The sequence below is a fragment of the Pyxicephalus adspersus genome, chromosome 2 (genome assembly GCF_032062135.1).
Source record: "Pyxicephalus adspersus chromosome 2, UCB_Pads_2.0, whole genome shotgun sequence".
Taxonomy (NCBI): domain Eukaryota; kingdom Metazoa; phylum Chordata; class Amphibia; order Anura; family Pyxicephalidae; genus Pyxicephalus; species Pyxicephalus adspersus.
Window position 1 is genome coordinate 85,956,711 of NC_092859.1, and position 27,871 is coordinate 85,984,581.

Below are 27,871 nucleotides of genomic sequence, written 5' to 3' on the forward strand. Positions count from 1 at the left end.
AAAACACGTTCTATTCTATTTGCTTAGTTTTAATTCAAACATAAAAAAACTCATACTGATAATACCAACACGTGTATATAAACCAAACACTATATTTAAACTGTTTTTTTTTTTTTTTCATTTAATTATATTTACAAGAAATAGCCACATCAAAAAGGTATATTACAAAAAAAAAAAAAACTTGTTTCACTCTAAACATTTTGGTCACAAGAAAAAGGTGAACACTAAGCACAAACAGCCACAGACTTTTTTGTTTTGTTTCACCCAAAAGACTTATAGTTTCAGTCTGGCTTGTAGGCTGCTATGGTTTGAACAGGAAACCTAACATTCCTGTCTTCTTGCTAAAGGTAGGTATTTGGAGGCAAGGCATCCAGTAAGTGATAAAATTGATATAACCGTCAAAGCCGGGGGGGTTAGGGTTTGTCCAGTGGTGAACGCAGTATGGTATTGCCTTAGGTTGATCATCTACAGTAGCACAGTGGTTATTGTTCTTTAAAATAATTTTTATATTTACAATGCACAGCAAAAAATAATGTAGAACTTTAGAGCAAGATAAAGATATATACAAATTATTTTTGTTAGGGGATGACAAATTAATGAATTTAAAATAGGTCAACTGTACTCAGACTGATACTTCAGTTATAGCTGGGCACCAGTGGGCTGAAAGCTAAAACAGAAGTTTTATCATTTATTTTAAATCACGACTTAGCAGATATTTATGTTCCATTACAGAAAACCCATATGGAATTGTAAAACTGTTGTCAGGTGAGGATATCTTACCAAAAAAGTCAGTAATAATTACAGAATTATGGGAGTAATGTTCGTTTACGTTATTTAGAGTGCAAAAGACTTGTAAGATTTAATTAATAAAAGTGGAATTTTGGACCCTTTTAATATAGATGAAATTTAATGCAGGTATAAAGTACAGTAAAAAAAAAATTAGTAGCACATTTTTCAATTTTTAAATATTTTAGAACTGCTTTGAAACAAAACATATTCCTAACAAATGTCACAAGGGCCATATTTAAAAATAATTCAGTTATAGACATACCTGAATAATATATATATATATATATATATATATATATATATATTCTTGTTAAATTCCCCCTTCGTGAAAAATTATAATTTACTGAGTTATACAGAGCATTTTGAGGCTTGTGCTATTTCTTTTTTCCTTGTTGTGCCACAAGTGTCATAATGTTAATAAAGCCCTGGCTGCAATATGAGATATATAGTACTGGAGTACTGCTGGCATACAAAATGTCCAGGGAGAATTTGCAGCAATACTTTTTCTTGGATTGCGTGTAAATGCGTTAATGTGTCCCACTTCTACTGTGCGTTCAGCCATGGTATAACCAAAAGTTTGTTAGATCTGGTATCATTATAGTGCATTTACTGGTTTGGAGAGTGTTAACACATTTTATACATACCACCAAGCCCTTTTCCATAAATGGAATAATGGTACAATGAGATCTTGTAGTGTTCTGAATTAGTTCTTGAATAGACCTAAAAAACCAATTTGACTACTACTATGGTGATGTAAGTAAAACAGATCACTGTTAGTATTGACTAGTATGACATATTTCATGATTTCAGTAAAATTATTAGGTTTAGCTATAAATAAAGTAGAGAATGGTTGGAACCTCTGTCAGCTTTTACTTTTGTGTGTTAAGTGTTGTTGAGAATATTTACCGTACTTCTCACCCTGTCCTTGTGACACTGCAAAAAGTGAGGGGAAATCTCTCCAAGCAAAGTTAAAGCTCACCTTCCATATCAATTATACTGTTCACCGAGACAAATAGAAAACCTTTATCTCACCAACTGGTAAACAGGCAGCAATAAACCCTTAAGAGGGATCTAACCAATTGATTATTAAGTTTTAAGTAATGAGATTCAAAAAAATAGCTAATGAAAAGATAAAATAAAAAAACAAAAAAATCTTTGTTGCAATATTGCCTTTCAATCCAGATCTCTCCTATGCAGTCCTTTTTATCTGCCACGAGATGCCTGCGGTCTGATGGCAAGCATTGTTCAACACCCTTTGATCTCAGACTGCCCTTGACTCACCCCAGCATGTAACTGGACAGTGTAGGCAAAAGCAGTGCAGTGATAAGTTCATCTCCGTCACTATACTCTCTATTAATTGCTTCTTGTTCTTATTGTTTTCTCTTACATTCTAGCCCTGCTAAACAAATATGCAATGCCAATGATGATACCAGGATGTATTAATAATTACAGATCTGCATTAATTTGTGTGTAATATACCTGCCTAAAGTTCAACTTTAAATATAATGTTTGCAATGTTCTTGTTTGTATTGGGGGCTGCTTACAAATGGAATTTAGAAATACTAAAAACATTATAATTCATTAATACAAAAATGTGCAAATCTATCCAAGATTTCAGAATAAAAATACAAAAATCAGTTACAAAATCACAATACCGCTTTCTTTCCTACTTATTAAATTCTGTAAAAATACATTATAAATAGAAGTTGATAGTTCAGCTGATCATTTGTTGCCCCAAAAATTGTCTTTTCTTTTTTGTGCACGCTCCAGTACTTGCGAGGCTAGAGAGCTAGAAGCTGCCGACCTGGCAGAGATCTGAGAGAGTCGGTCATCTGGGAAAAAAAAAAAGGGACAATATAAGCATTTATAAAAATATAAAGGTCCATCAATAAAAATTGTCATTTATAACATACAAATATGCAGAAAAATTAAGCCATAGATTTTATGAAACTCATTCTATCAAAATGGTATGTTTATGCTTACAGGCAATTTGGAAGATTTAAATAGCAGCAACATGCAATGTGAGAATGTAAGTGAAGGGCAAACTGAATCTGAATACTTTTCCTATGTTACTGTCCATTGAGGGGGAATTTCCAGAGATATGTATATCATTAGACATTTTTTTCTATAAACATCCAATGTATTGTTAGAATATAAAAAAGACTTATTAATCACAATTTTTTTCCAAAAAAAACATTGCATGCTCTGAAAAATCAGTCAGTGAACACCAAGTCAACTGTTTGACTTTTTAATATATATGGAAATTCCATAATAAAGGTCCTCTTACTAAAGATCCTAAGTCTGTTGACTTTAAAGCTCTGGATAAACTTGTTCCTTCTCCTGAATTCTTCATAATATAAATTAAATTGAAGCTCATATAAGGAAAGTAAACCTACCTTATAATAGCCACAGTATCTTTGCATACCTGAGCAGTCTGAGGGGTTTGAAGTTACTGATTTTATTTCATGTTAGATCTATAGTGCTGTTTTGTATTGTTGTCAGTAAATAGGAGCTTATGTTCACTTTATCCCCCCTAGCGGTAATCCCGAGTGTGACTCGGGCTGGCTTTTACATGCAAAAAGCAGTAATCCCAAGTCACACTCGGGGTAACTTTACAAGCCCCCCTAACCTTTACCCCGCGCTCCAGCGGAGATCAGATAGTCCCGCTGTGATGCTGGACCGTCGGGGGGATTACAATGTAATCTGCTTTTAAACGGTGTTTACAGTACAAAAACAGCACACAACATGAAATAAAAAAAAGTAAATTTTTAATTTTATTTTAAGATTACATTGTTGCTATTATTTCATTATTTTTAAAAATTATTATTTATAATTATGTATTATATTATAATTTATGATTATAATATAATAAATAAATATAATTATAATACCCGGGAGTAAATCCTAAGAACTACAGGCCCACAATATAAACAAAAATTTCTATGCAAAAAAATTAGGATCTCTTTTTGCATCAAAAAACTGACAGAATTAGAACGCTAGGGAGGTAAAATATGCAGTCATGTACAGATAAAACTAACAGGATTTTTTTACATGATTTGAAATATTCTTTACTAAACTGAGTAAAGCGATTGTAATCTTGTTTAGTAAATAAGACAATATTCCCAGTTAGAGACATGAATATTAAAGCCAGATGAACAGCATGTTTGTAACATTGCCATACAACTTATATAACATTTTCTCTTAAGTCTAATTTATTTTTTATAAAATCAAAACAAATTATTTTAATGTAAGGAAAAAAACATTTTAATATTCATCTTTAATGTTTTTACCTTCAATGCTTTTGTCATCATCAATAGCCGAACTGTAAAAGCCGATGCTGTTAAAGTTCCCTGGAAACAAAAAATGGCAAAGAACACCATGAATAACCTTACAATTATCTAATTTGTTTTAGGGCACAATATGAGGTTCATTTCTAATAGATGTCCCTTTATAACAATATCATTGTCATATGTAATTTTATTAGTATACGTTTTGTGTATAGGTAAGGATAACAAAAACTTTGTTACATGGCGAAGATAAGGGGATTTCCAGAAATTCTAAAAATTATTTGTGTAAACCCCCCCCCCCCCCCCCCACAAAGTCACATCAATGCATACCATCCAAGACACCCCCCCCCCCCCCCCCCCCCCCCCCCCCCATGCTAACTCTATTGTAATGGGTGATGCCATTTTTTATAGCTTCCTATGAGTTACGTCCTCCACCTCCTAGATTGTAAGCTCTTCCAGGCAGGGTCTTCTCTTCCTCCTGTGTCACTGTCTGTCATTTGCAACCCCTATTTATTGTAGAGTACTGCATATTATGTTGGCGTTAAATCCTGTTTATTAAAAAAATATTAATAATAGCCTCAAATGGCTTTGAACTAATTTTGCCATTTAATACATAGATCTCAGATTTCAAAGTTTGTAAAAAATTAGTCAAAGGATTAATAAAATTAGCAAGGTCATGTTGATTTTGTTGCATTAAATATTTATTATTTAAACATTTACTAAAATTATTAGCACTTACTTCATAATCCTAAACTGTCTACAAAATATTAAAAAAATACAAATAAAAACTTGTGTGTTTGCATAACCATAAAGCTAATGTTGAAGATATTTTCTTGATGATATTTCATGATTTTTATTGAAAAAAAGATCCTGATCCATGTCGCTTGCTAACTTAGCATGCATGTAACTATTCATTTTACCATTATGCTGGAATTCTGGATCTCGCAGTGCTCCCTGTATTCGGCATGATGGACTCCACTGCCGGGGTAAAGGTGTATAAAAACTTTCTTCAGGTCTGCTTACAGGATATGCGATTGTTGCAGATTGTTGCTTTTTAGAAACATGTGAACTTGGCCAGGGATCCTCCCGAAGTGGCAACGGATCCACAGTCCTCAGACCAGCAACCTGTGGAGACTGCGCTGATTGCTTATCATCCTGACACACAAATAAAATTGATATGATAATTCATAATAATATGAAGATTCAAACAGTGCCTCATATATATAGGGATTCATCACTGGTTTTACTACATGCATTACATGTTCAAATATTCACAATAAAAACTAACGATCAACAGCTTCCAACTTCAGAAAGCTACAATACACAATGGAAACACATATTTACTGTTTTACATGCTTAGGGATATGTACAATCAGTCTTGTGATTTACACACATCTGCTGCTCTGCTAAGCCAGGCATTTGGTTCACCTATTTCCTGATTCAGTGCTGCAACTTCCTATGTCACTTTCCCACCTCCAGCCTCCTTACTGGGCATTGACTCTATATTTGTTTAGTCCAGTTAGCAGTGAAATTATTGAGGAAAGAATAAAGCTGAAACACAAAGCAGTAAAGTGATCTTTCTGTCTGTGTGGTGTGACATGGAAGTGAGAGTCACAAGACAAGATAAGATTGATAGATTTTGCGCAGCATCCTACGGCTATGACCATGCCAGCCACTGGAGGACTTGCACAGCAGCACTGGTTAAAAAAAAAAAGCATCTGCACATGTGACAGCTGGCAGCATTGAGCACTATTAGTACTGCTCACTGCAGCCCCTATTCATTCAATTTGGGGGCTGCCGCAAATGGGTGCTACATGTAACATCTCCCAATGCAGCAGCCTTTTCTGGCATGAGGAAGTGGTAAAAACACTGCAACATCACTGCCACTGTGAATAAACCTTAAGACTAGGGAACATAGAACATACTATCTGTTCAGAGCACTATGGATCCATCTCCTGATGATAATGTACTTTTCACTTAGTAATAGTTCAGAGAGTGGTGGTGAGTGCCTCACATAAGTACCACTCTATAAATCACCGTGGACTGTTTACACTTGAGAAGAGGAACAAAAACCAAGACCCTGCAGAATCACATGACTTGTGATAAGAGTTTGGACAATAAAAGTCAATAAAACAATAAAAACCTGTCACCCAATTCCTTACTGCCTGTATGGTTTCCTTACCGGCCTTTGCCCAAAAGTAACATCAATTGTGTAAAAACACAATTTTCCCAATTTCATAGTACAGTAATGCAGGTAGAGGTTTTTATGTATGATTAGGTTTTAACAAGCACAGTTCTTCCTCTCAACAGGATACACCCTCAGTCTAAATCATTATGGTTTGTTTGTATTTAGAAGGTTATCTTCTCCCTACATTAAATTGAAAAACTTGAGTTAAAGCAGACCGAAACTGAAATTTTTATTTTACATAAACGGGTACACAACCCTTTTATATTAAGTAAAAATTTTAAGCCCCATTGGAGCACAAAGCCTCCCCGGATTCCTACATCACGAGGGGCTCTTGGCTGCTCCTTCACTGCATTTTTCTTCACTGACGGGAAAGAGATGCCAATGACAAAGGTGAATTCAGAACAGCACGGGACCCAATCGAAGACCTATCCAGGGAGAGTGAGGGATCTGTGGAATTTAGGGTAGGTGTGATTTTTTTTTTTACTTTTCACTTTAGTTCTGGTTTAATTGTGGCACATTTTGGTTTGGTTAAGGCTGCAGATGATAGTGAATGTAAGTCAGTTTAATAATTCCTGGTATTTATTTTTTTATGGAATTCTTTTTGGTGTTGCAATTTCAGTAGAGCAGTAGGAAAATTCTGACTTTTATTCAGTTTTAAATTTGTGGGTGCTGACATTTCTGAACTCTTTGTAAAATTTCCAATTTACAGGCTGTGTCCAGCATTAATACTTGCTGAGACAATGACCTGAAATCAGCACATAGCAAAGGAAATGAGAAATCAGCACGAAGCAAAGGAAATGAAACTCTTGATCTGTAAGCTTGTCATTGGTCAGTGACTTATACTATAGTTAAACCTTGTGCAACAGTCTGGAATTTAGCATTTTCAATAGAACAGGTTAGCAAAGGCAGCCTAAATAATCTGTCAGCAAAAAACGTCTCGTAATATAGTTGATGGCAAAACATTTTTCATACAAATAACACGATTACTATGCCAGTCTAAACCACTAAGAATTTCCACAAGTGGCTTCACTTTGATTTCATACCTTGACGTATATTTTCCTATGACAAAGGTGTGGTCATGTCTAGTGCATCAGTAATGTTAATGTGAGCTGGGATTTAAAGTGGAAACTGGAACATAATATTGTAAGATATTACGCACAACATACCATCTTATATCTGTGTCTGCCTTTTACCAAATACCATTTTTGCTTTCTGGAATAAAATATTATGCTTACCCTTTTTGCTTTTTTTTCAGTTACATCTTTGGAGATGGTCCTCTTTGGGGAGACATGTTTTTTAGAATATTCAATCTGGTTTTGTTCTGGTGTTTGCTGATGTTTTTTTGAAGGAGAGACCAACAAAGTGCCCCCTAAAAACAAAATTTTTTATTATTTAACTTCCTTCTACAGTGATGCCAGAAGACAAACTACAATCTAACTGGATCAACAGTTTTATTGGCTTTTTTTAAATTTTTGAATTAAACAGGGAAGGGTTTAGAACTGATTTCCACTGCAGTCCCCAATCAGACTCTAAGACTACGTACACACATTAGACTTTTGACATTGGAAAGCATCTTTCACGATCCTTTGCAATGACAACTGACTGAAAGATGCATGAACAAGTGTTGTTCATACAGCACTGTTCTGCTCTATAGAGAGGGAAGGGGGGACAACGAGCAAGCAGCACCCTGCTGTTCTCTCTCCCCTAACTTGCATTCGGCTCGTTCATTGTTCCTGAATCCACCAGGACAGATCCATGAACAGCATTGGACGCCCACTGTACACACATCAGAGAATCATCTGACGTGTGTACGTAGCCTTACAGTGACTCCAGAACACAAAATAATAAAAGTGGAGTGATAAGGGTAGGGCTCTGCAAAAACATGGTGGAGATTCTAAAAATTCCTTCAATACTAAGGTTGTTACTTAGGTTAAAAGAAAAGTTCATGTAAATGTTTTCAGTATATGAACGTCTCCAGGTCCCTTTAGCAGTATATTTAGCAGGTATGCACAAATTAAATAAATTGTGGTTCGGATTCCTATAACACAGGAAGCTCTGCAGGTACCTTCACCCTTGCACAGATTAAATAAACTGTGGCTCAACAGTGCAAGTACCTGCTGTGTGGATATCTACAATACATTATTTGTTGGAAGGACTCTATGCAAGGAATTCTTGGATTCACATTTTCTACTAAAACACAGTACAGTGAAAGCAGGACCCACTTTTTAATCCACATTTTAAAAAAAAACACACATTTAAAAAAAACTTTATATATGGAATATATAACCATATATACTGTAAATGAAAAAAAGTTAAGTATATTTTCTGTATTTTGTTATAGGAAAGTTAAAAAAAAAAAAGAAAAAAAACCCAAGACAAGCACAAAATTGTGAGGACATTAATTTGCTATGCTTTGCTTTCATTGCTAAAGTTATTTTTTCAATTTATTTTGAGTGGAAAGCCTGTATTAGGAGATTCATTTCTGTAGTGTAGGTTGCAAATTAGACAAGACCTGGCATAGGTTAAAAAGTGTGGGATATTAATTTAAAATCCTTCCTCTTCTTCATGCGTGAAAGGAGTCATCTTCATGAGATCAACATTATTTCAAGTTTATATAGATACTTTCAGTGCAAAAATGCTGCATTATTTTGGTATGATTTAGGACAGTTTGGTGGGTCAGTGGTTAGCACTCCGGCTTTTGCAGCGCTAGGTCTCAGGTTCAAATCTCGGTCAGGACACTATATGCATGGAGTTTGCAAGTTCTCACCATGTCTGCATGGGTTTCCTTCCACATTCCAAAAACATGCAGTTAGAGTAATTGGCTTTCCCTCAAAAACAAAAATTGACCTTAGACTGTAGTAATTACATATGACTATGGTGGGGCCATTAGATTATGAGCTTCTCTGAGGGACAACTAGTGACATAACAATGGACTTTGTACAGCGCTGCGTAATATGTAATAATAATAGCGTAAAATAATAAAAAAAAAATATTTTATGACCTTAGAGATATTAAGGGTTCAACCCAATGCAAGAACAAGGCAGTAAGTCTTTTTTCTAACATTTTCAGTTCACACTATCGCCCTGTACATTTTATCTGCCTTCAGTAAAATATTACCTGTGGCTGGAGTGGTTAGATCATGGTGGGTCCTCTGGGGCAATCCAAAATTTTTCAGTTTTGGAGTAGGAAGCCTTCCTTCAACTCCTGAAGTTACTGAAGTACACTCAGATTCATCTTCTGGTAAAATGGATTTTGCATCATTGGTTCTGCAAATAAAACAGATAAAGTAATTGGCATTATTGTAAAAGTCTGTCAAGAGGGGTATATAATAGATAAAGATTTGTCAACAACCTTAATCCATATCTTCTTTTAAACTCTAGGCAGAGAATGCTTTAACACCTGGACAGTACATCGCCCTTCAAGGTTTTCACCAGTCACAACTGAAAATCAGGCTTTGAGAAGCAAACAGGAGGAACTTGCCATGAAATGGCAACTTGCCATGGAATTATGGTATAGAGAACTATTCCCTTTTATCAATATGACGATCTTGATATAGACACTTGAGTTAGGTCCTTAAACACCAGGAACATTCTTGCTAACTTTCACATAAAAGTCGGATCTAACAAGATAACATTTGGTAAAGCTTTAGTTTTTAAAAAAGCTGTATATATTGCTATGTATACATAATACATGAGATGGGAATGTAAAATCCTTACCAGCATTACCGAAAACCAGTGTTGTTTTAGACTTGCATTGGCATAGTCAGTGTGTATTAGGGTAATAGAGCGTACATGCCTAATAAAACATTATTAGTAAATATTATGATATGATTTAGATATCCCCATATAACGAAAGCATTAACAGAAGCACATAAACCATAAAACCGAACTCCAGTTTTTGATCTGTCCCCCAAAATCTCTACTCCTAACTGCATTATTGGTCGCAGTTCTTAGGCCTTCCCGTCCAATCAAAGACCTACATTTTGCAGAACAACCATCCTGGGTAGCAAAAGATTAGGTAAGTAAATTACCATATTCATCATAAAACCACAGTTCCTTTTTCTCCTCCAGAAGTTAGCTTTAAATTAATCACACAAATAATGACAGACAGTTGTTACAATTCGAGTTAAAAATGGAAAATTTCTATAAATTATAGTTGTGGTTTCTCTCTAGTTACAACAAACTGTTATGTTGTAGTTTCAGTGTCAGTAATTGTCTCATAGTCTTTTATGGTTTTTCTCAGTGCTGTATTATGTACTTTTTTTGAGTTTTGATAAGCATAGTCATAAGACCAATACTCTATCTAAGCAGAGTTCAGACGTCAGCAGAATTGCACTGAAAGTTTCACAGTTTGTCAGTGCAGTTCTCACATAGGCTACTTCTCAATTTCAAAACTGCACTTTCCCTTTTACTTTTACACCTTTTTATCTAAGCAAAAATGGCACAGATGGTTTATTAAATTTTCATTAAATAGGCTTTAAATGCTAAAGTACTTCTAAAATTGATCCTTGCCTGACTAGTATAGTTAACCCAATGCTTTATTTTCTAAATGACAGTCCTAACTAACAGAGATCTGGTAATATCTATCAGTCTATTGTAAGATATGATGTTAGTGTTTTACAAGGAATAATACATTACCTTGTTACAACCTACTGGTGTTGACATTTACAGAGGTGACATCTTTTATGAGGAGCTTTAAAACAGTTCAAACTGCTCACCTTCAGTTATAAATTTACAACATCAAGCTGCAGAGCTTCCCTCATCCCCTTCAGTGTCAGCATTAATGCTTAGGTGATCACAAAAAGCTGTAGATCCAACACTAGGTTGTTTTCCTCCTATAGTATGGTGAGGCATACCCAGGAAACTTAAACAACAAATTTAAGTTGTCTCAAAAGCCATTTTAACTGATTTAGGGTCCTATATAAAACATAATGCTTATGTGGCTTACTGCTATTTGCAGGAAACCTTACTGTTTTCTCTGCAAGTGCATTTTATGACTCAAAAAACAGGCTGAAGTGTGGAGCCTGACATGTTTCTTGCAGCATTTTCAGAAACCTGTGGAAAACAGACTATGATAGTAAAAAAGTTGAAACACATGACTTGTTAAACACAAGTCTACAATGGCACAATATTAAAATTGCTTAGCACTGGCAGCCAGAACATAGAAGCAGTAGGAAAAACTTTAAGTGGATAGGGAAAGCAAGTATTTGATTTATCCTTACAGTCAAAGATTCATGGTGGGCAGAAAGCAACGTGGCTTCAAGACATGAGCTACATGAAAAGTAAGTATATTTGTCTTTCTCAATCTCATTGGACATACAGTCTAATTTCTTCAACAAGAGAATATTACACAATCTAAAGAACTGTAATGACTAATGGAATCCACACTGGAAAGATAACTTTGTATGGCAAGCAGCCTTTAAACTGTAATTTCCATTAGAAGGAACTAGTACCTAGAAAAACTAGGAACCAAAAATAAAAGGAAACTAACAGATTCCTTATGACATTAGAGCAGTGTTTTGTGGTTTAGAGTGCTGTTCCGATACGTGTTATGGTGAATGCTGAGCTTACCTCTTCCTGCTGAGTCACACAACTGCTACCTCTACAAGAAGACAGTAATACTATATGAGCATACTAACATCGAAACTGGCAAATAAAAGGTTAACGCTAAGGTAAATGGTGGAAACTTGACAAGCACTATATAATGTCTTTAGGTTTCTATCATCTCTGTCTGATTTAGTGGAAAGATAAAGTCATGTTTTATTCGTCTTGTTATGGTATATCCTGTGTAAATCCCAACAGAACACAAAATCTGGCTCTCAAACTAAAAATGTTAGTAATAAAATAAAAAAATTACTTTATCCCCATATAGTACAAAATTCCACTATGGCATTAGAACTATTATTTAGGTAAGTAAATAGTCATTTATGTGTGCAGGTAACTATACATGAATGCTGCCTTTTGTTATTACAATGCTCTGATGCCTTCAGAGTCACACTATGATTCACCAAGGTGGAAAGAAAGGCACAATGGCATTGCTCACAGGGCAGTTCCACAGACTCACTTGGGAAGTTCCCCAAGTGATACAATCAAGAATAGGAACTATTTGAAAAGTAATTCACACCGCATCGTTGTATTCTTCGGACTACTAAATTATTATTATTATTCATCCTCCTTTTAGGAAGTTTGCCAACATCTATTTGATCTTTAAATTCGGAATACTGACCTGCTTTATCACCCTAATTTCAGTCATTTTTTTGGGCTTAACAGTACAGAAACTCCCCTAAAAGCTAATAAATAGTTTTCATATCATTTCTATATGTGATCACTGCCTGACAGAGGAGGTATAAACATTATTGATCCTGCTGAATCTACCTTTTGAGAAGTGAGGTTTACAAAGTATTTAGTTCTTAATTGATATTACAGATATTAAGTTCTCTCAAGGATAAATTCCACACATGGAAATGCTTACATCGGCTTTACTTCAATCATCTACATATATAATTATGTGAATGTTCTTTATAAGAAATGCAATTTCCACATCACTCTTACAGAGCCTCTTTTTAAAGAGAAGCATCTTTCTGGCCAGCAACGAGTTTGCCCTACTTACAAAAATACAACTTTTCTGCGGGATTGCCAAGTTCACTAATGAAAGTAGGTGATAACCAGATTTATAAAGTGTCGATTTGTGACCTTTTAAAAGTAGCGATCACAGTTTGAAAAATGAGGATCAGTTAACCCAGTCAAGGGAATGGAGCTTCAGATTGATCATTTAGGTTAGTTATGGTATGGCAATCAATTAGCAATCACTGGTTGTGTTGTTGATTAGAAAAGGCAAATGCAAAAATTGGTGATACTTTACTTGTTAAGCTATACCATTTCTAAAGGTATCATTGATCACAATCATTTCCAGTAACAAGGAAATTATTAAGCGCTGTATACACAGCAGCACAGCTTTGGAGAGAGATGGGGGGATGAGGAATGAGCAAAATCCCGTTACGTTCTATTCCATGAGAAAGTACAGCAGTTGTTCCTGTTTAGTTGTTCAGCCAGGGTATTTGATAAACGACAACGGGGGAGCATTGTACACATGCTAGGCACAATCATCTGCTGTGTGTACCACTTTTCACTAAGTTTATGTTTCTTTCTGTTTACTGACTTATTTTTCACTTGTTGCTTTATTTAACTGGCTGCTTTAAGTCAACCAGTTGGCATTGTATGTAAAGTGTTTTCCTATTACATGAAATTGGGTAGCGACATAGCTTGATAGCTTTGATTCTGCTTAGTCACACCCAGCTGGATGCTTGACACAGCACTCTTGCTGTTCCCCAGTAATGCCAATATCATCTTTTAAATCTTGTAATGGAGACCCACATTCCTGTGCACAAAGAGAAATGTTGCTCCCTGTCTGGCAACTATGTCCTTGTCCTGTAATGTAACACCACCATGCTATAAATTCCATGAATCCGCCTTTATTTAAAAAGATAAATCAACATAAGATGCTGTAAATATTATGTGAATTTTGCATGGCGTATTCAAGTATGTTTGTATGTGACGTGCTTCCTAAAGTTTAGTTGTTGAGTTTTAATGGGGCTGAATTTTTACAGCTATCCAATTCTGAAATATTTTAAACATTTAGACGTCATTAGAGAGGAAATTTTTGATCCTAATACTCTATAGATAAAACACATAAAGCAATTAAAAAAAGAACAATCCAATGTGTTACTAAAAAAAGAAATGTAAAAAGGTTACATGTAAAAAAGTGTTTATTAAAGATTGCTTGATTACCTTTTTTCATTATTATCTTCATGGCATTCTTTTTCAGTATTTTGCTCCTCCTGGTCTTCATCTTCAGAATGTGCAGCTTCTTCAGCCCCATCTTCTGGTATCTGTGGTGTGATCCCCCCTGTTTTCTCTTCTGTGTCTTCACATTCATCCCAAACTAGTTTTCTTCTTACTGGAAGAGTGGAAAGCTCCGAAACACCAGGATTACCAGTGTTGAAAGCAGCTTTAGTTTTGGTTGGTGACTGGTGGCTGCTTTCATTCCTTGAAGATGTATGTAGACTATAAAACCCATAAACAAAAAAGCTACATGACTATCTGTAAATAAATATACAGCACTGCTCATGGTATCAATAAGTTCTTTCCTAACTAGCAAATCATATTTTGAGGAGACAAGAAAAATATACATTTCATTAATAGCAGGAACGTTTATATATTACATTTTACAATCAGAGCAATAACTTCCTAAGCAGTCATATATTTAATTAACAGAGGTGGCACCACTTTCATAACATAGTTTAAAGTCAAGGGAGATACAAGGAAGAGTCATGGGAGATACAATTCCTAATCATGAATATTTTAATTGAGTTGTTACACAATATTTATATGAGCTTTCACAATTTATTTTACAAAAAAATAATTTTCAATATTTTTTTTAATATACATCATACCTCATAATAATACATGGTGATCTTACTAAGAAAATCCTAAAATAGGTACTTCCTGGTAAAAAGTAACAATGCACATGCTTTCCTAATAGAAGTTACAAGCAGCTGTGCACAATACTTAATAATAATAAAATTATTAATAATAACTATATAGCATTTCTTACTGTGACTGCTGTGCACTTTTGATAGTTGGCCCCTAGGTGGCGGAATGGGTCACTGATTTAATTTGCATTAAAGTGAGGAATGTAGAGGGATTTGAAGGGAACTTTCAGATGAATTGAGAGGGAAATAATTTATAAGTACACTCCTAGCTCTTCCAAGAAAAAAGATTTTTTCACCCGGCAATAGATCACTTTAACCTAATCAAAAAAAAAAGACAAATAGAAGATGCAAGACATACCCAGCCAAATCTAAAGCTTTGATATTATTGCTCATATCCTCCCCGCTTGAGGTGGAAGACACATCCCAAAATCTGTTGTTAGTCGATATTATCTGATTAAGGTGGTCCCGCGAGAAATGAGTTCCTTGTGCTCGACGTCTATAATACTCAGCTTTTTCTCGTAGTTCCTTTACCTACTCAACAGAAGAGAAACATTTTGCTTAATATATTAAGAAAATTAGCAGTTGAACATACAATCACAAAATTAAAGCAGTGCTGCTAAAAGCCACAAAACATCTCTACCAAAACTTTTTTTGTCCACTTATCCAGATTGGAAGTGATAGAAAATTCAAAAATGTTCACCATCCTCCATGAATCTACTACCCAACTGCATTCATGTGAATGATGTAGTGCTCACGTATGCAGATCGAAGGTGGTGCAGTTAAAAAAAAACATGACAGGCAGAATTCTGCAAGTCGCAATGGCACATTTAAGCGTTTTCTCCACATTTATGACAATGGAAGGCAGAAAAAAGATGTTGCCAACAAATGCAGAAAGCCACCAATCAAATGCCTTGAAATCACAAAACAACTGGTATATATAGATAATCAGATCTTTGTACAAATCTCCCCATCAGGACAGAGAAGGATATGAAAAAAACCCATAGCGTTTTATCTTTTTTCTATACTAAAACAAAAAAAAAAGTTTTGGCCTAACATATGTGATAGATGAATGGTGACATGCAGGCAATAATGTTCTTTATTTACTAAAACAAATGTATCTAATCTCACACCTGTATGATAAAACAAACATCTGTAGTACCTTTCAGTACATTTTTTTTATGCAACCTGATAAAAACAGTTTGTTGAAATGTGCGGTACTATTTTCTTTATTTTAAGGAAGACTATATTTTAGATATTATTATTATTGAACATTATTTGTTGAGTCTTCCAGAGTGTAAAACCCTAAAAACAGAATTGGTGGTTCATCCTTACATGCACTCAGTAACATGCAGTAGTGATAAAACATTGCACAAAACAAAAACGCTCTGCAAAAAAAAAAAAAAATGCATTTGGAGACAATCCTGTTTTGGAAGCATTAAACTACTGTTACTATGGAAAAGTAAAGTAGTTTTAAGAAAGAAAAACCAACCTCAGCGACCCACATGGAGCCTACACTGAGAGAAGAGTCCTAAAGGAAGGAACATAGAACAACATCATCATTTACAACCAAAGCATTAAATGGCAAAAAAATTATCTAAGCTTAATACTGCCACCTAGCAAAGCATTCTGGTAACTAATACTAGATAATTGGGCAGCAGTAAATAGCTCATGTCACTGTCACTGTCACTGTCGCAGGAATAGTTTTGTCAAGCCGTTTATACAGTGAAAATCACTTTGTCATTAAAGGAAATTTTTTTGTAAAAATTTGAGGCCTGCAGTAAAATGAAATCCATTGAAGTCTATGGCCACCATTTTTTTAATTAATTGGAAAGTCTGTGGATATAGTAATGTGCCCAAAATTGATAGGGGTTAGGGGGACATGTATTTTGGGGATATGTATTTTTCCATAAATAAAAATTTGAAGTATAGGTGGGACAACACATTACATCAAATAATTTTATATATTTCTGTATGGGACATTTTTATTCATTACAAAGTACACACAGATAAAATGTATCATATTGTGCAGAATGGGGACACTTGTTGGCTGCAGGTTAGGCTATCATTTGTAACATATTAATAAAGAAATCAGGAAACTAAGGCTTAGAATGCCTGAAAGCTGCACTCATTCCAACCCAAGGTTAGGTGGCAGCTATCTGTGGGATTCCTTATTAAACAGGGCTCCCGCATACCAATGTGCCTCCTTACACCTCCATTTAGGGGATAGGTTGTGGGGATAACGCCCTGTCCTTTAACATAGGCCTATCCTTTTCCGTATTAGCAGGGCTTCTATGGGTTTTATCATTAACAAGAAGGAAGAGTCACAGCCAATCCCCACTCTGCCCTGCCTCATGAGCCCCACTGCTTTTACTTGCCCAGTCAAGTTGCATATCTGGAGAAGAGCCAGGAATTAATAGTAAGACATTTTAAATAAAAAAAATAACTTATTAGAAATATTTCCCTCAGTTGAAACACTGATCAAAATCTTAAGAAAAGAGTACTAACAAAGAAAGATGCAACTCTATTTCCCAGGACAACCAGGTACTAATGTCTGCAGGAAATTGCATAACAGGAGCTCTCTTCACAGGAAAAATGATGTCATGAGTCAAATTCACAGAAACATTCCCTATTATAGATTACACATGGTGCAAATAAATAGAACATGATTAAAAAACAGCTCCAATTGGAACAACTTAAAAATACCAAACATACATTTTTTACTCACTTGATCATTTATTTGGCGCTTTGCTCTAATCCAAGCTCCATCTTTGTACCTATATTCTGAAGGGGAGAGATAATTTGCAGAATATTCGGTTTTTGCTTTCCTGCAAAACAAAATATTATGGTTTGGGATTTACTATGGCCTTTATACATTGAGCCTGATTGATTAAGGCTCTCCAAGGCCGGAGAGGATACACTTTCATCAGTGAAGTTGGGCTATCCAGCAAACCTGGAATTGATTTCTTAAAATCATTTGCTATTTGATAGCAAATGTTATGAATCCTAGACCAGACCCATTCCAGGTTTGCTGGATCACCCAGCTTCACTGATGAAAGTGTATCCTCTTCAGCCTTGGAGAGCTTTAGTAAATCAGGCCCATTGTGTGCATGTGTATTGCATATATTTTCTTGTTATCACCATAATATGCCCATGTTAATCCCTGTCTTTCAAGGATTTTGCTATATACAAGTTTCTAAAAAAACTATACTATACTATCCAGGTTATCATTGTTGATGTGTAGCAGTTTGTCTGTGTCTACCAGTCACAATCAGCTATAAAATAATATTATCATCATCTTTGTAAATGCCGGACTGGTATCATCCTTTAAAGTAATATAAAATTGATCATATCCTCCATAATACAAAATGATGCATTTTAAGATTTAACCAGGAGTTTCGTTTTTAGTCCCATTTTTAAATGCAAGAACCCCAACTGTTTTTAAATTACCAGAGGAGAATGTCTTATTCTATACCATATTTAAGTTTAGATTCTTGATACCTGTCACTTTGCTTTTTGTTTGTACAGCTTGTTCTTTATTGATCGTCCTATGCATGTTTATTAGCTGTTACCGGGCTAGAATGTCAAACGCTGCTTGCCAAGTGGCAGACTCTGACCTATATATTATATTGCTTGTTCTGAATGTTTTCAAACAGTAGCCACTCAACTTAATCACTAAGCTAAAACATAAAGTGAAGTGTTAGTTCTCAAACAGTATAACTACCAATGCTATAATGCAGATAGAGACATTTGTTCAGCAGATACTGTGCAGATTTATATCTATATGTTTTCATATCTGCCCTTTTTCTCTTATCATTGGGAAAAAGAAATCAGCCCACTCTCTGACTGATGACCAAAAAGGCTCTGATGCCTGCATTTTGAAATTCCTACATTAGATCAAATCTAAAAGAAAAAAAGATCTGTGTCATTGTGTATTTTACAGTTAAAATTGTGTACTTTACTGTTACCTCTAACCCTGTGTGAATGAATGAAGGGTCAATTTTATATATGTAAGATTTGTCATGTGTAATAAATTTTATGCAGTTCATTAGAGTAGCATGAAAATATATTCTACCTGTAATATTTTGTGGGTGTGTAGATTTCTTTAAGAAACTTTTCTTTAAGAATGTTTCTTTGGTCAGTCTCTTTTTGTTCAACGTCAGACGCGTTCACTTTGACAGAACTTGATTTCACTTCAACAGCCATCTTCTTTTTATCCTAGAGACAAATATTTGCATAAAGACACAGATTGAAATAGGAACTTTGCATGTATACAGAAATCTGATCTTTCTTTTTTTACTACCAGCATATGTACTTTTTAAATACAATTGTGAGCTCACTATATTTATATCTACTGAATAATAATATTCCTTGGATGGAAACTTAAATATAAAACTTCTTTTGACCAGTGGAAAGACTATATAGATACAGGGGGTCACTACTCCTTTATCTGTGAGTCTGAAAGGGCTTCCAGCAGCCAATTCTCTGAGTCTCCAGTTGTAGGTTGAGCATCTCTTTGTAATATTTATGTCTGATATATGATTCAAATGACCTACACTAGGGGAATTGCAGCTAGAAGGATCAACAAAAAACAGATGCATGTTAAGTCGTTTTACTTAGTATACCACACTGTTGGGTGGTGTTCTTCCTAAAGTGGAAGTAAAATCTGTGGATACTCACCTGTCGCACAGCTCAGCAAATTTTGAGAGATGATTTGGGATCAGGCAGAAAAGACATTGCATATATCTTTCTGCAATAAGGGCCTGCCTGATGCCGAAATTTTGAAAGTGGAGCTTTAATTCCATGTTAATGAATTAGGAAAAATGTACCTTTCTTTTTGGAGAATGATGATCATGGTCATATTCTGTATAATGTTTGTCCTCCCAGTTCTTTCTTAACTTCGGACCTTTTGCAGGTGGAGATCCTTTAAACTGACTGGCATATTCTGTCTGTATGTTGGGATTATTTAATTTAAATGGAGGCACTGATTGGTTCTTGTTGTGAATGACCTGAAACAGAAAACACTTTCAGTACAAAAAAAAAAACTTAAAAGGCATTTAAAATATGTGTATTATTTATGGATTATGTAGGCTGTCATTAATAACCCAGTTCTAAGAAATGCTGCTTGCTAAAGTGGTGTTGTGATCTTCATCTTTAACAATGTTTGAAATCACTGACCAAAATGAGTATGCAGCTCAGGTGTCCGGATAAGTGTGCAAAAGCTTCAACAGACTTACATCCAGGTAATTAGGCATCATACAGTTTTTCTGTAATTAGTTCTATTTTGTAAAAACATATCTGTAAAAAACACTTATCTTTTTGTTTTTTTGTTTTATTGCATATCATTATTAAGAAATAGATACCATTTAGTAGACTAAACTTTTTAGTAAAGTTTTCATAATATGTTATAACCAAAAGAAAACAAAACATGCCATAACCATACTTTATCATTTCATATTAAGTGTTTAAACATAAAAGATAAAAACAATAAAGATATACAGTATACCAGCAAGTACCTGCTCAGCAGCAAGCAAAGGAGAATTTTCAGTGAGGGCTTTCCTTTCAAACTGCCTTCGATATTCAGATGTCCTCAGCGGATGATGTAAAGGGGCTACATTCATCCCAGCTTTCTTCTGCAGAACTCTGTGAACCTTTTAATAAAGTATTTGAAAGCATTGTAATATTTACCCAACGATGACTTTGTGGAAAAGAACACACTTTATATGTAAAGGTTTAAGCAACATTGATCAAATTACAATTTGCTGAATTTCTAGTTTGAAAAGTAGTTAAAGTTGCATGTACTTTTTACCCTTCAAAGTTCAAAATATCAAAGTATAGTTGCTATAAATCAGAATATATCAAGACCTGTTTTATGCAGACAAGTAAAAATTGTTATTTCACTTTACCAGCCTCTGCAGAGAACAAACTTCTGGAATAAATGCACCTTTGCACCTTATTTACAAAGATAACCTACACTACATATGCATATGTATAAATAAAAAAGGCAAATAAATGTTACCAATCACAATTTAAAATGACAGCTAAAAGGTTTCAGTTCAAATTAAAAATGACTAGATGTTCTTTATCACAGTACTAGCTTTTTACTATATCCCAAACACTGCCTGATCTATCACACTGTGCTAAACATGTGTATGTTATACCTGTTGGTTAGTTCTGCTGCCTTTTGCCAAAATACCAAAATATATTAAAATTACCAGTTCTACTGAGCAATAATCTAGATATGTGAAACATTCAGAATTGAATAAAATCCCCACTGAATTATACAATCTCAGTAGGCAAACTGAAAAGCACCGGTCATAATTTTCTTCTGCTGTTATCTCTTTTATATTAGCAAAAATAAGAATGACTCAGTTTTAACCATAGAAGTAGAATTTATAACAGCAAGCAAAATAGCCTGGTAATTAAAAAAAAAACATTTTAACAATATTGTGTTTAGTTCTACATATTTTTGCTTGTGTACTTTAATTTTATTATGTTTAATATTACTTTGAGCTTTTACATTTATAATATGTTCTATGGTAAAAACAAGGTACAGTCTGCTGCTTACCCCATTGGTTTCTTTCTGATGAATTGATATCTTAGAAGCTGGCGCTTTTTTATTGTCATCATCATTATTTCTTTTTTCTGCTGCAGGTGAACTACCCTTGGCTGGCTGTGTTCTTACCACCTCTGAGTGGCCTTCAGCAGACTGCATTCTGGGAGCTGCTGAGTGCCCATTATCAGTCATTATTCTAGGCACTGCTGACTTGGATCTAGCTTTTTTTTTTAACCTTGGCGCATCTGGTGTAATGATTTTTTCTTTAACCATGGAGTCCTTTTCAATAATTTGACCTAACTTCACACTTTCTCCAGCATAGTCATCATTTTCTTTCCACTGGAATGATTTTGAAATTTGTGGGTTGTAATACGGAACTCTTCGTTTTGAAGGAAATCTTGGCTCCTTAGTGATCCCTTTAAATTCAAAAGAAAAAAAAAGTCTGCCTTAACAAAAAAACAAGACAAAAAGTAAAGGAAATACTTGCCAAGAAAAATGCAGCAAGAAAACTGAAAATTTAAAACAAAAAAAAAAAGTAATCAAAAAACAAGATCTATCACTGAAGTTAATATGCATACCTATATTTTAGGTTATACATCATGGAAACTCAGTAACATTGGCAAGTACTAAGGTTACCATGGCAAGTATTCATGCATTATGTTAGGATTTATTACATAGGCATTTGTCGAGCATGTTATAGTGCAGCATGGGAATTTTTATAAGTGAATAGCAGAGGGCTGAATGCACAATGCTATTAACAACATGTTCAAGGTTGTACCTCTCAAAGCCCTTTGCTTGAAAAGTGTGAGTTTTTCTGATCCTGGACTGGGTCTGGTCCAGGATTGAAAACATTTGCTAAAAAATAGCAAAATACATTTATAAATTTCATTCTAGGTTTTCTGGATCACTGATGAAAGTGTATTCTCAACAGCCTTGAAGAGTTTTAATAAATCAGGCCTTAATCGATCTATTCTCTAAAATTTTATATGACACATTTCACAAGTACCCAAAAAAAATGCATGAAGGGAAAAAATATTTTTGCAGGCCCAATGGAGATGATATGCTGCCAGCCTTAATAAAGGATCCGACAATTCACAGATTTTTAGGTTTTGACATTTTGACATTGATTCTCTTTTTTAATTTATCATTTGCAATGATATGTTATTAATATTTGCAAGTGTACAGTATAACACAATTTTTCTCACCAAGCTCATCAGATCGTAGCCCGGCCCATCTGGACATTGGATAAGGGTCTTCATTTGCATCAGAGGATGTGTGCCACTGGAAGTTCCTGTCATATTCTGATGAGGCCTGTGCCAACACAACAACATGAATGTTATACATACAAAATATAAATTCAAATATCAATAGCTATATACATCAATAAAAAGTATGGACTATATAATGTTTTTCAGCAAGTTATTTCAGGTTACACATTATATCTTTGGTCAAAAATCAGTTTCAGAATTTTAAGAGCAGGTGCAGAACTGCTGGTGGTGATTCTTAAACAAATCAGCATCTGCAGATTTGACAATGAGCTCAGTACAGGTTAAGTACCGCTCACTGCCGACCCCATTCATTCTCAGTGGGGCTGCAACAAGTAGAAACTACCACACCGTACCCTCATTCACAGACATAACATAACACATAATCTATCATTTCTTTTATAGATTATCTAGTTTTATCTTTATGTGTTCTTTATAATATAACATGATGTATATTCAATTAGTATAGATGCATATGGAGCATCTTTTTTTTTTTTATACAAAGTAGATTTACATTATCAACTAATTATAGTATTTTGTATTTGGTTTCTGATGCACCTAGTCTCATACAAATGACAGACAAATACAGACAGTGACACACGAGGAGAGGACCCTGCCCTGAAGAGCTTACAATCTATACATTATATATGGTAGGATAGTGATTGACTTATAGCGCTTCCTTTTCATATTGTTCTTACTTTCACTGTGTCACACTTGTAAAACATTTTTCCTGATCTGATCTTACATTTATAAATATTTTTATATATCAATCCACGTGGCAACGTCAGGCACAGCTGCAAACATTAAATACAATATTGATCTGATCATTGCACATGTATAATTTATATCACTGAATGGCACTGGATAGGAATGGACATTCAGTATGATGAGAGAAAAGCAATGTTTACCCCTGCAATGTATATCCCCCTCCCTATCACCATACACATGCTAAATCCTGGTACAAATACAAGCACACACAGACAGCTGCACTTAGCGGCACCTTGAATCGGACGGGCATGTTGCGGAGTCTGGTGTCCCCGGGCTTCCTTTGTGCTGTGACAAGGTTGGATCTCTGGTGTCACTGCGATGTAAACACAGCTTGTTACCTTGGTAAAGCCCATCCTGCGTCTAAACCAAACTGCGCATGCGCATGTGCTAACGACTCGCGTCCTTTCACCAATCAGAAGGCGACTTCCGGAGTCCCCGCACCACTCGCGTTCTTTCACCAATCAGAAGGCGAGTTCCCGAGTCCCCGCACCACTCGCGTTCCTTCAGCAATCAGAAGGCGAGTTCCGTAGTGTGTTGTTTGTGTGGGGATTGTCTGTGTCTGCCTGGCCACCTGAGAGCTGGCAGCATTTCCCAGGTGTGGGGTTAGCTTACCTTGTCACCTGGATGTCTGGATTTATGTTACCTCGTCAGTAGTAAAAATATATTCCTCTAAGAGCGGCTAAAACGCCCCCATTAAATGTATAACACAATGACAAGGATGCAAATGCATAACAAGTTTTTACCCTCCGTCTTAAAACAGACAACAATGCCTTTATGGCTTTGTGAAAGCAAAACTATATTTCTGCAAGGAATAGTTTTAATCAGGCAGTATTTTTATTGTAGGAGGAGCAGGTAATGTCCTTTCCACAATAAAACGCTTACTTGCCTGTTCACTATGAAAAAACAAAAAGTTGTGCATATGATGCTAGGATATGCAGCACCTATTGAAAAAATTCAATCAGCCAATTAAGGAAATCACCTGTCCTTTCCGAGGACCTGCATGCTCGTAATTTTTTTTAAAGTGAGGGTTTAGTTCCACTTTAAATCAACTTCTATCAGGGGTCAGCAAACTTTTGGACTATAGGCCATTTCAAGAAGTCAAGAAGGCACACTAGGCCAGAAGAAACAAGGTGTCCAGGGAAAAGTTTTTTATTTAAAAATACAGGACGATCAATGGGAAACATGATGTTGCATGTTCTTAGAGACAGATACAATATGAGGTTCTAATGATGAGTTCAAATAATATATATATATATATATATATATATATAAATTAAATAATAAATAACCATTATTAGAACGGGTTTAAAGCATTTTTTTCTTGGAATGGGACTTTATAGGTGCTTTGTGCAATAATATACTTAATGGTAAGAAAATACTAATTTTGTTTAAAAGAAAACGTTTCTTTTAAAAATTTCACTGTGATCATGATCAAATTAATCCAATTCATATGATAATATACTTACTTATTTAAATGTATGTTTATTATGATTTATTATCCAAAGATCAGTGGCTCAGTGGTTAGCATTCTGGCCTTTGCAGTGCTGGGTCCCAGGTTTGAATCTCGGCCAGAACACTATCTGTATGGCGTTTGCAGGTTCTCCCCGTGTCTGCGTGGGTTTCCTCTGGGTACTTCAGTTTCCTCACACATTCTAAAAACATGCAGTTAGGTTAATTGGCTTCCCCCAAAAAATTGACCTTATCCTTCATTAATGATATGCAGTATGACAATGGTAGGGACATTAGATTGTGAGCCCCTTTGAGGGACAGTTAGTGACATCACTATGGACTTTGTACAGCGCTGCGTAATAGGATGGTGCTATATAAATACTGTGTAATAATAATTTATCAGATGATTAATATATGATTAGTAACTAATCTTTAATATATGATTAGTTATTATTCATCTGATAAATTATGCATCATTAGGTGATATAACTTACTTTTAAACTTACTTTACTTTTTTTTCCTGGCTCTCTGTTACTGCTTTTGCATCTAGTCCCATGTCCCACGTGTAAGCACCCAGGAACACGTGGAACACAGGACTCCTATCAGCGGGGGACTTTTTCGAGTCCCGTACTTATGGCTCTGCCCCCACCAGGAATGCCCCTGAAAGGGAAATCCCTCTCCCCTGCAATGCATATGGAGGGGAGGGAGTGTCCCCTTACCCTGGCAGCAGAAGTGTTAACGCCGGCCGTGGTAAATAGGGAAGGGAGCCACAACAAGGAGGCTCAAGAGCAGCGGGTAGCCAACCCCTGCCCGGCCAGGATCCACCATTAAAAAACTAGGGGGTCGTTAGGCCTACTTAGGACTACTGACTAGGATGTATCCTGCCTAAAGGCCGGAGTTTGCCGACCTCTGGTCTAAGAGATGGCGGATGATTGGATATAGCAAGTCACAGACACTGAAGGAAAACAACTGGTTGTGGAATATTATGGTTTATTGGGAACAACCTTGGGGATTACTAAAAGCGAATTTAGGAGACGTTGTATGTGATCAGCAGGACTATACTACATTAAATAGTACGTCTGTGGCTTATTAATGAGTTAGACTGCTAGGCGATCTTGTCATTTCATTAAAATGTTTTATCTACTATATAGATTAGGTTCAAGAAGGTAGGATTCTTGCATAAAGCTATAGAGATAGAACAGGAATATCCATCAAAATGTATTTTTGATGGATTTATTGGATAGCCAAGGAAAATGTCTCTTCTTTCTCTCCTCTTATTGTAGTAAATATGAACAACTACAGTACACAAATGTACAGATTTCACTGCCATAAACATATGTTAGCAGCAACAGCTCACTTCTTGAAATATTTAGGATTTAGTTTTCTATTATTAAGTGTTGTCACGACAGAGCAGTACATTTTTTATCTCTTTGCTGTCCCTAAAATTTAGCATTTTTCTTTCTTCACATATTTGCGGGAAGTTAGCAGTAATAGCATGAGCAGAACATTCAGAAATTGAGATTCTCCCTGATCATGTGATAAAAACTCTTGCTCATACAGTATATGAGAAAGTGACCACCACCAATAATGTGAATAAAAGCTGAAAATCCAGTGGCAAGGCAGAAAAAAACACGATGATATTGAAATTACTTTACAACCTTCTCCTAAATGGATCATCTTGCCTCAGCTGATAATCTGCCGCCAATTATCACAGCATCTCCCAGAAAGAATATTAGTGCCCTTCAATCCAATCCAAAATGAACACATGGCAACATGTGCCTCAGCCTGTGCTAGACTGCTAACTCTTAACCAGCACCTCTGTCAGACTCATAACCCCTGGATTTAAAGGACTGAAGACATGTGATGTGTAATTCCTGGAACTGATAATCAACAACCCAGCTCTCCACCATGCTGATGACCCATAACCTGCTAACCACAGGCCAGCAGCCTGCACTACCTCCACCACCACCACCTCAAGACTGATGACCTGAGATACACAAAGATTACCCAGACTGACTACCTGCACCATCCTTTAAAATTCAGGACCAGGACAAGCCATACCCCATAGCTCTCTCTATACTGCCATACCCTCCCCATACTGCATGCCAGTATTTACCCCTTTGTATAATTTTACAGTGCCATCCAGTAATGCTGGTGGTCAGTCAGCCTTCAGCAGCTGCTCTGCCTTCTGGCACCTGCCGTCATGGTGTGTGTCTATATTGCCGGTTCCAGCGGGGCATGTGCCGCCTAAGTGGGTCTGTCCTCTCCTGAGCACTGAGCTGTATAGATGTCAGCAAACCTCACTTGGTGATTGATATAAGCTATATATAAGCACATCAAGTTCAGACCAAATACTTGCTATCCATGAACACATTCGGTTCCTGTCCTGCTGTACTTGTGTTACCTTGTTCAATACAAGTGGTCAACCTTAGCTTCCCCTGTTCTGATTGTTTGCCATCTAGACCAACCTCTGCTTGTTCTCTGACCATTTACTTTCCTCGCCTGGCTTATCACTTTCTGTGTATGATCTCTCTGACCTCTGACTTACTTTCACTGTACAATTTGGATTGGCATTTTATCCTGAATTGTCATTGCGAACCTGTCCATTCTCATGTGCTCTCCAATTTTTTGCCAGTCCTTGTCCCCTCACAGGTGATTCCTTGTGTACTAGAGTAGCGCTGGGGAGAATACACTTTCATCAGTGAAGTTGGGTGGTCCAGCAAACCTGGAATGAATCTGATCCAATGAGTTTACAGAAATCCATTCCAGGTTTGCTGGACCACCGAGCTTCACTGGTGAAAGTGTATTCTCCCCAGCCTTGGAGAGCTTTAATAAATCAGGCCCAAAGTCTCAAACTGCCTGTTAGAATGCAGCTTTTTTTTTATTAAGGATTGTGATAATCTAAATGTTAGCTTGCCCCTTGAGCTTCAGTCCAATTATCATTTCAGGGGTAGTATCGGATGCGAACTTGGTATGTGTACAGCGGCCATCCAACGTCCTTCACGGCGTATCCGTAAACGGCTAATGACCATAATGCAAGTGAAGAGGAGAGAGCGCAGAGGGGTGCCACATCTTCGTTCT

General features: G+C 35.9%; 1 protein-coding gene across 3 annotated transcripts; it reads right to left on the bottom strand.

Moving 5' to 3' along the window:
- Nucleotides 1-858: 858 nt before the first annotated feature.
- MDM1 (Mdm1 nuclear protein) lies at nucleotides 859-27,288 on the bottom strand. Of its 3 annotated transcripts, XM_072401327.1 has the most exons (16): nucleotides 24,808-27,288; nucleotides 23,574-23,654; nucleotides 22,514-22,619; nucleotides 21,321-21,724; nucleotides 20,269-20,403; nucleotides 19,582-19,761; nucleotides 18,828-18,970; nucleotides 17,481-17,580; nucleotides 16,245-16,283; nucleotides 15,114-15,286; nucleotides 14,052-14,327; nucleotides 9,382-9,530; nucleotides 7,500-7,633; nucleotides 4,997-5,231; nucleotides 4,080-4,139; nucleotides 859-2,621 (listed from the first exon to the last, which is right to left on the bottom strand). In XM_072401327.1, exons 2-16 carry the CDS (start codon nucleotides 23,589-23,591, stop codon nucleotides 2,512-2,514), a joined length of 2,262 nt encoding a protein of 753 aa, XP_072257428.1. In that variant the 5' UTR covers nucleotides 23,592-23,654; nucleotides 24,808-27,288; the 3' UTR covers nucleotides 859-2,511. The 3 variants fall into 3 exon arrangements, with proteins under 3 accessions (XP_072257428.1, XP_072257429.1, XP_072257427.1); XM_072401328.1 differs by lacking the exon at nucleotides 23,574-23,654 and having other exon boundaries at nucleotides 24,808-27,287; XM_072401326.1 differs by lacking the exon at nucleotides 24,808-27,288 and having other exon boundaries at nucleotides 23,574-23,931.
- Nucleotides 27,289-27,871: the final 583 nt, after the last annotated feature.

Bases quoted from the DNA above. Each gene is read 5' to 3' on its own strand.
- MDM1 (XM_072401327.1), bottom strand. The intron at 14,328-15,113 runs GTATGTCTTGCA...TGGGTTTTATAG, and splicing joins AAAGCTTTAGATTTGGCTGG to TCTACATACATCTTCAAGGA. The intron at 2,622-4,079 runs GTAAAAACATTA...TTTTTTTCCCAG, and splicing joins TGATGACAAAAGCATTGAAG to ATGACCGACTCTCTCAGATC.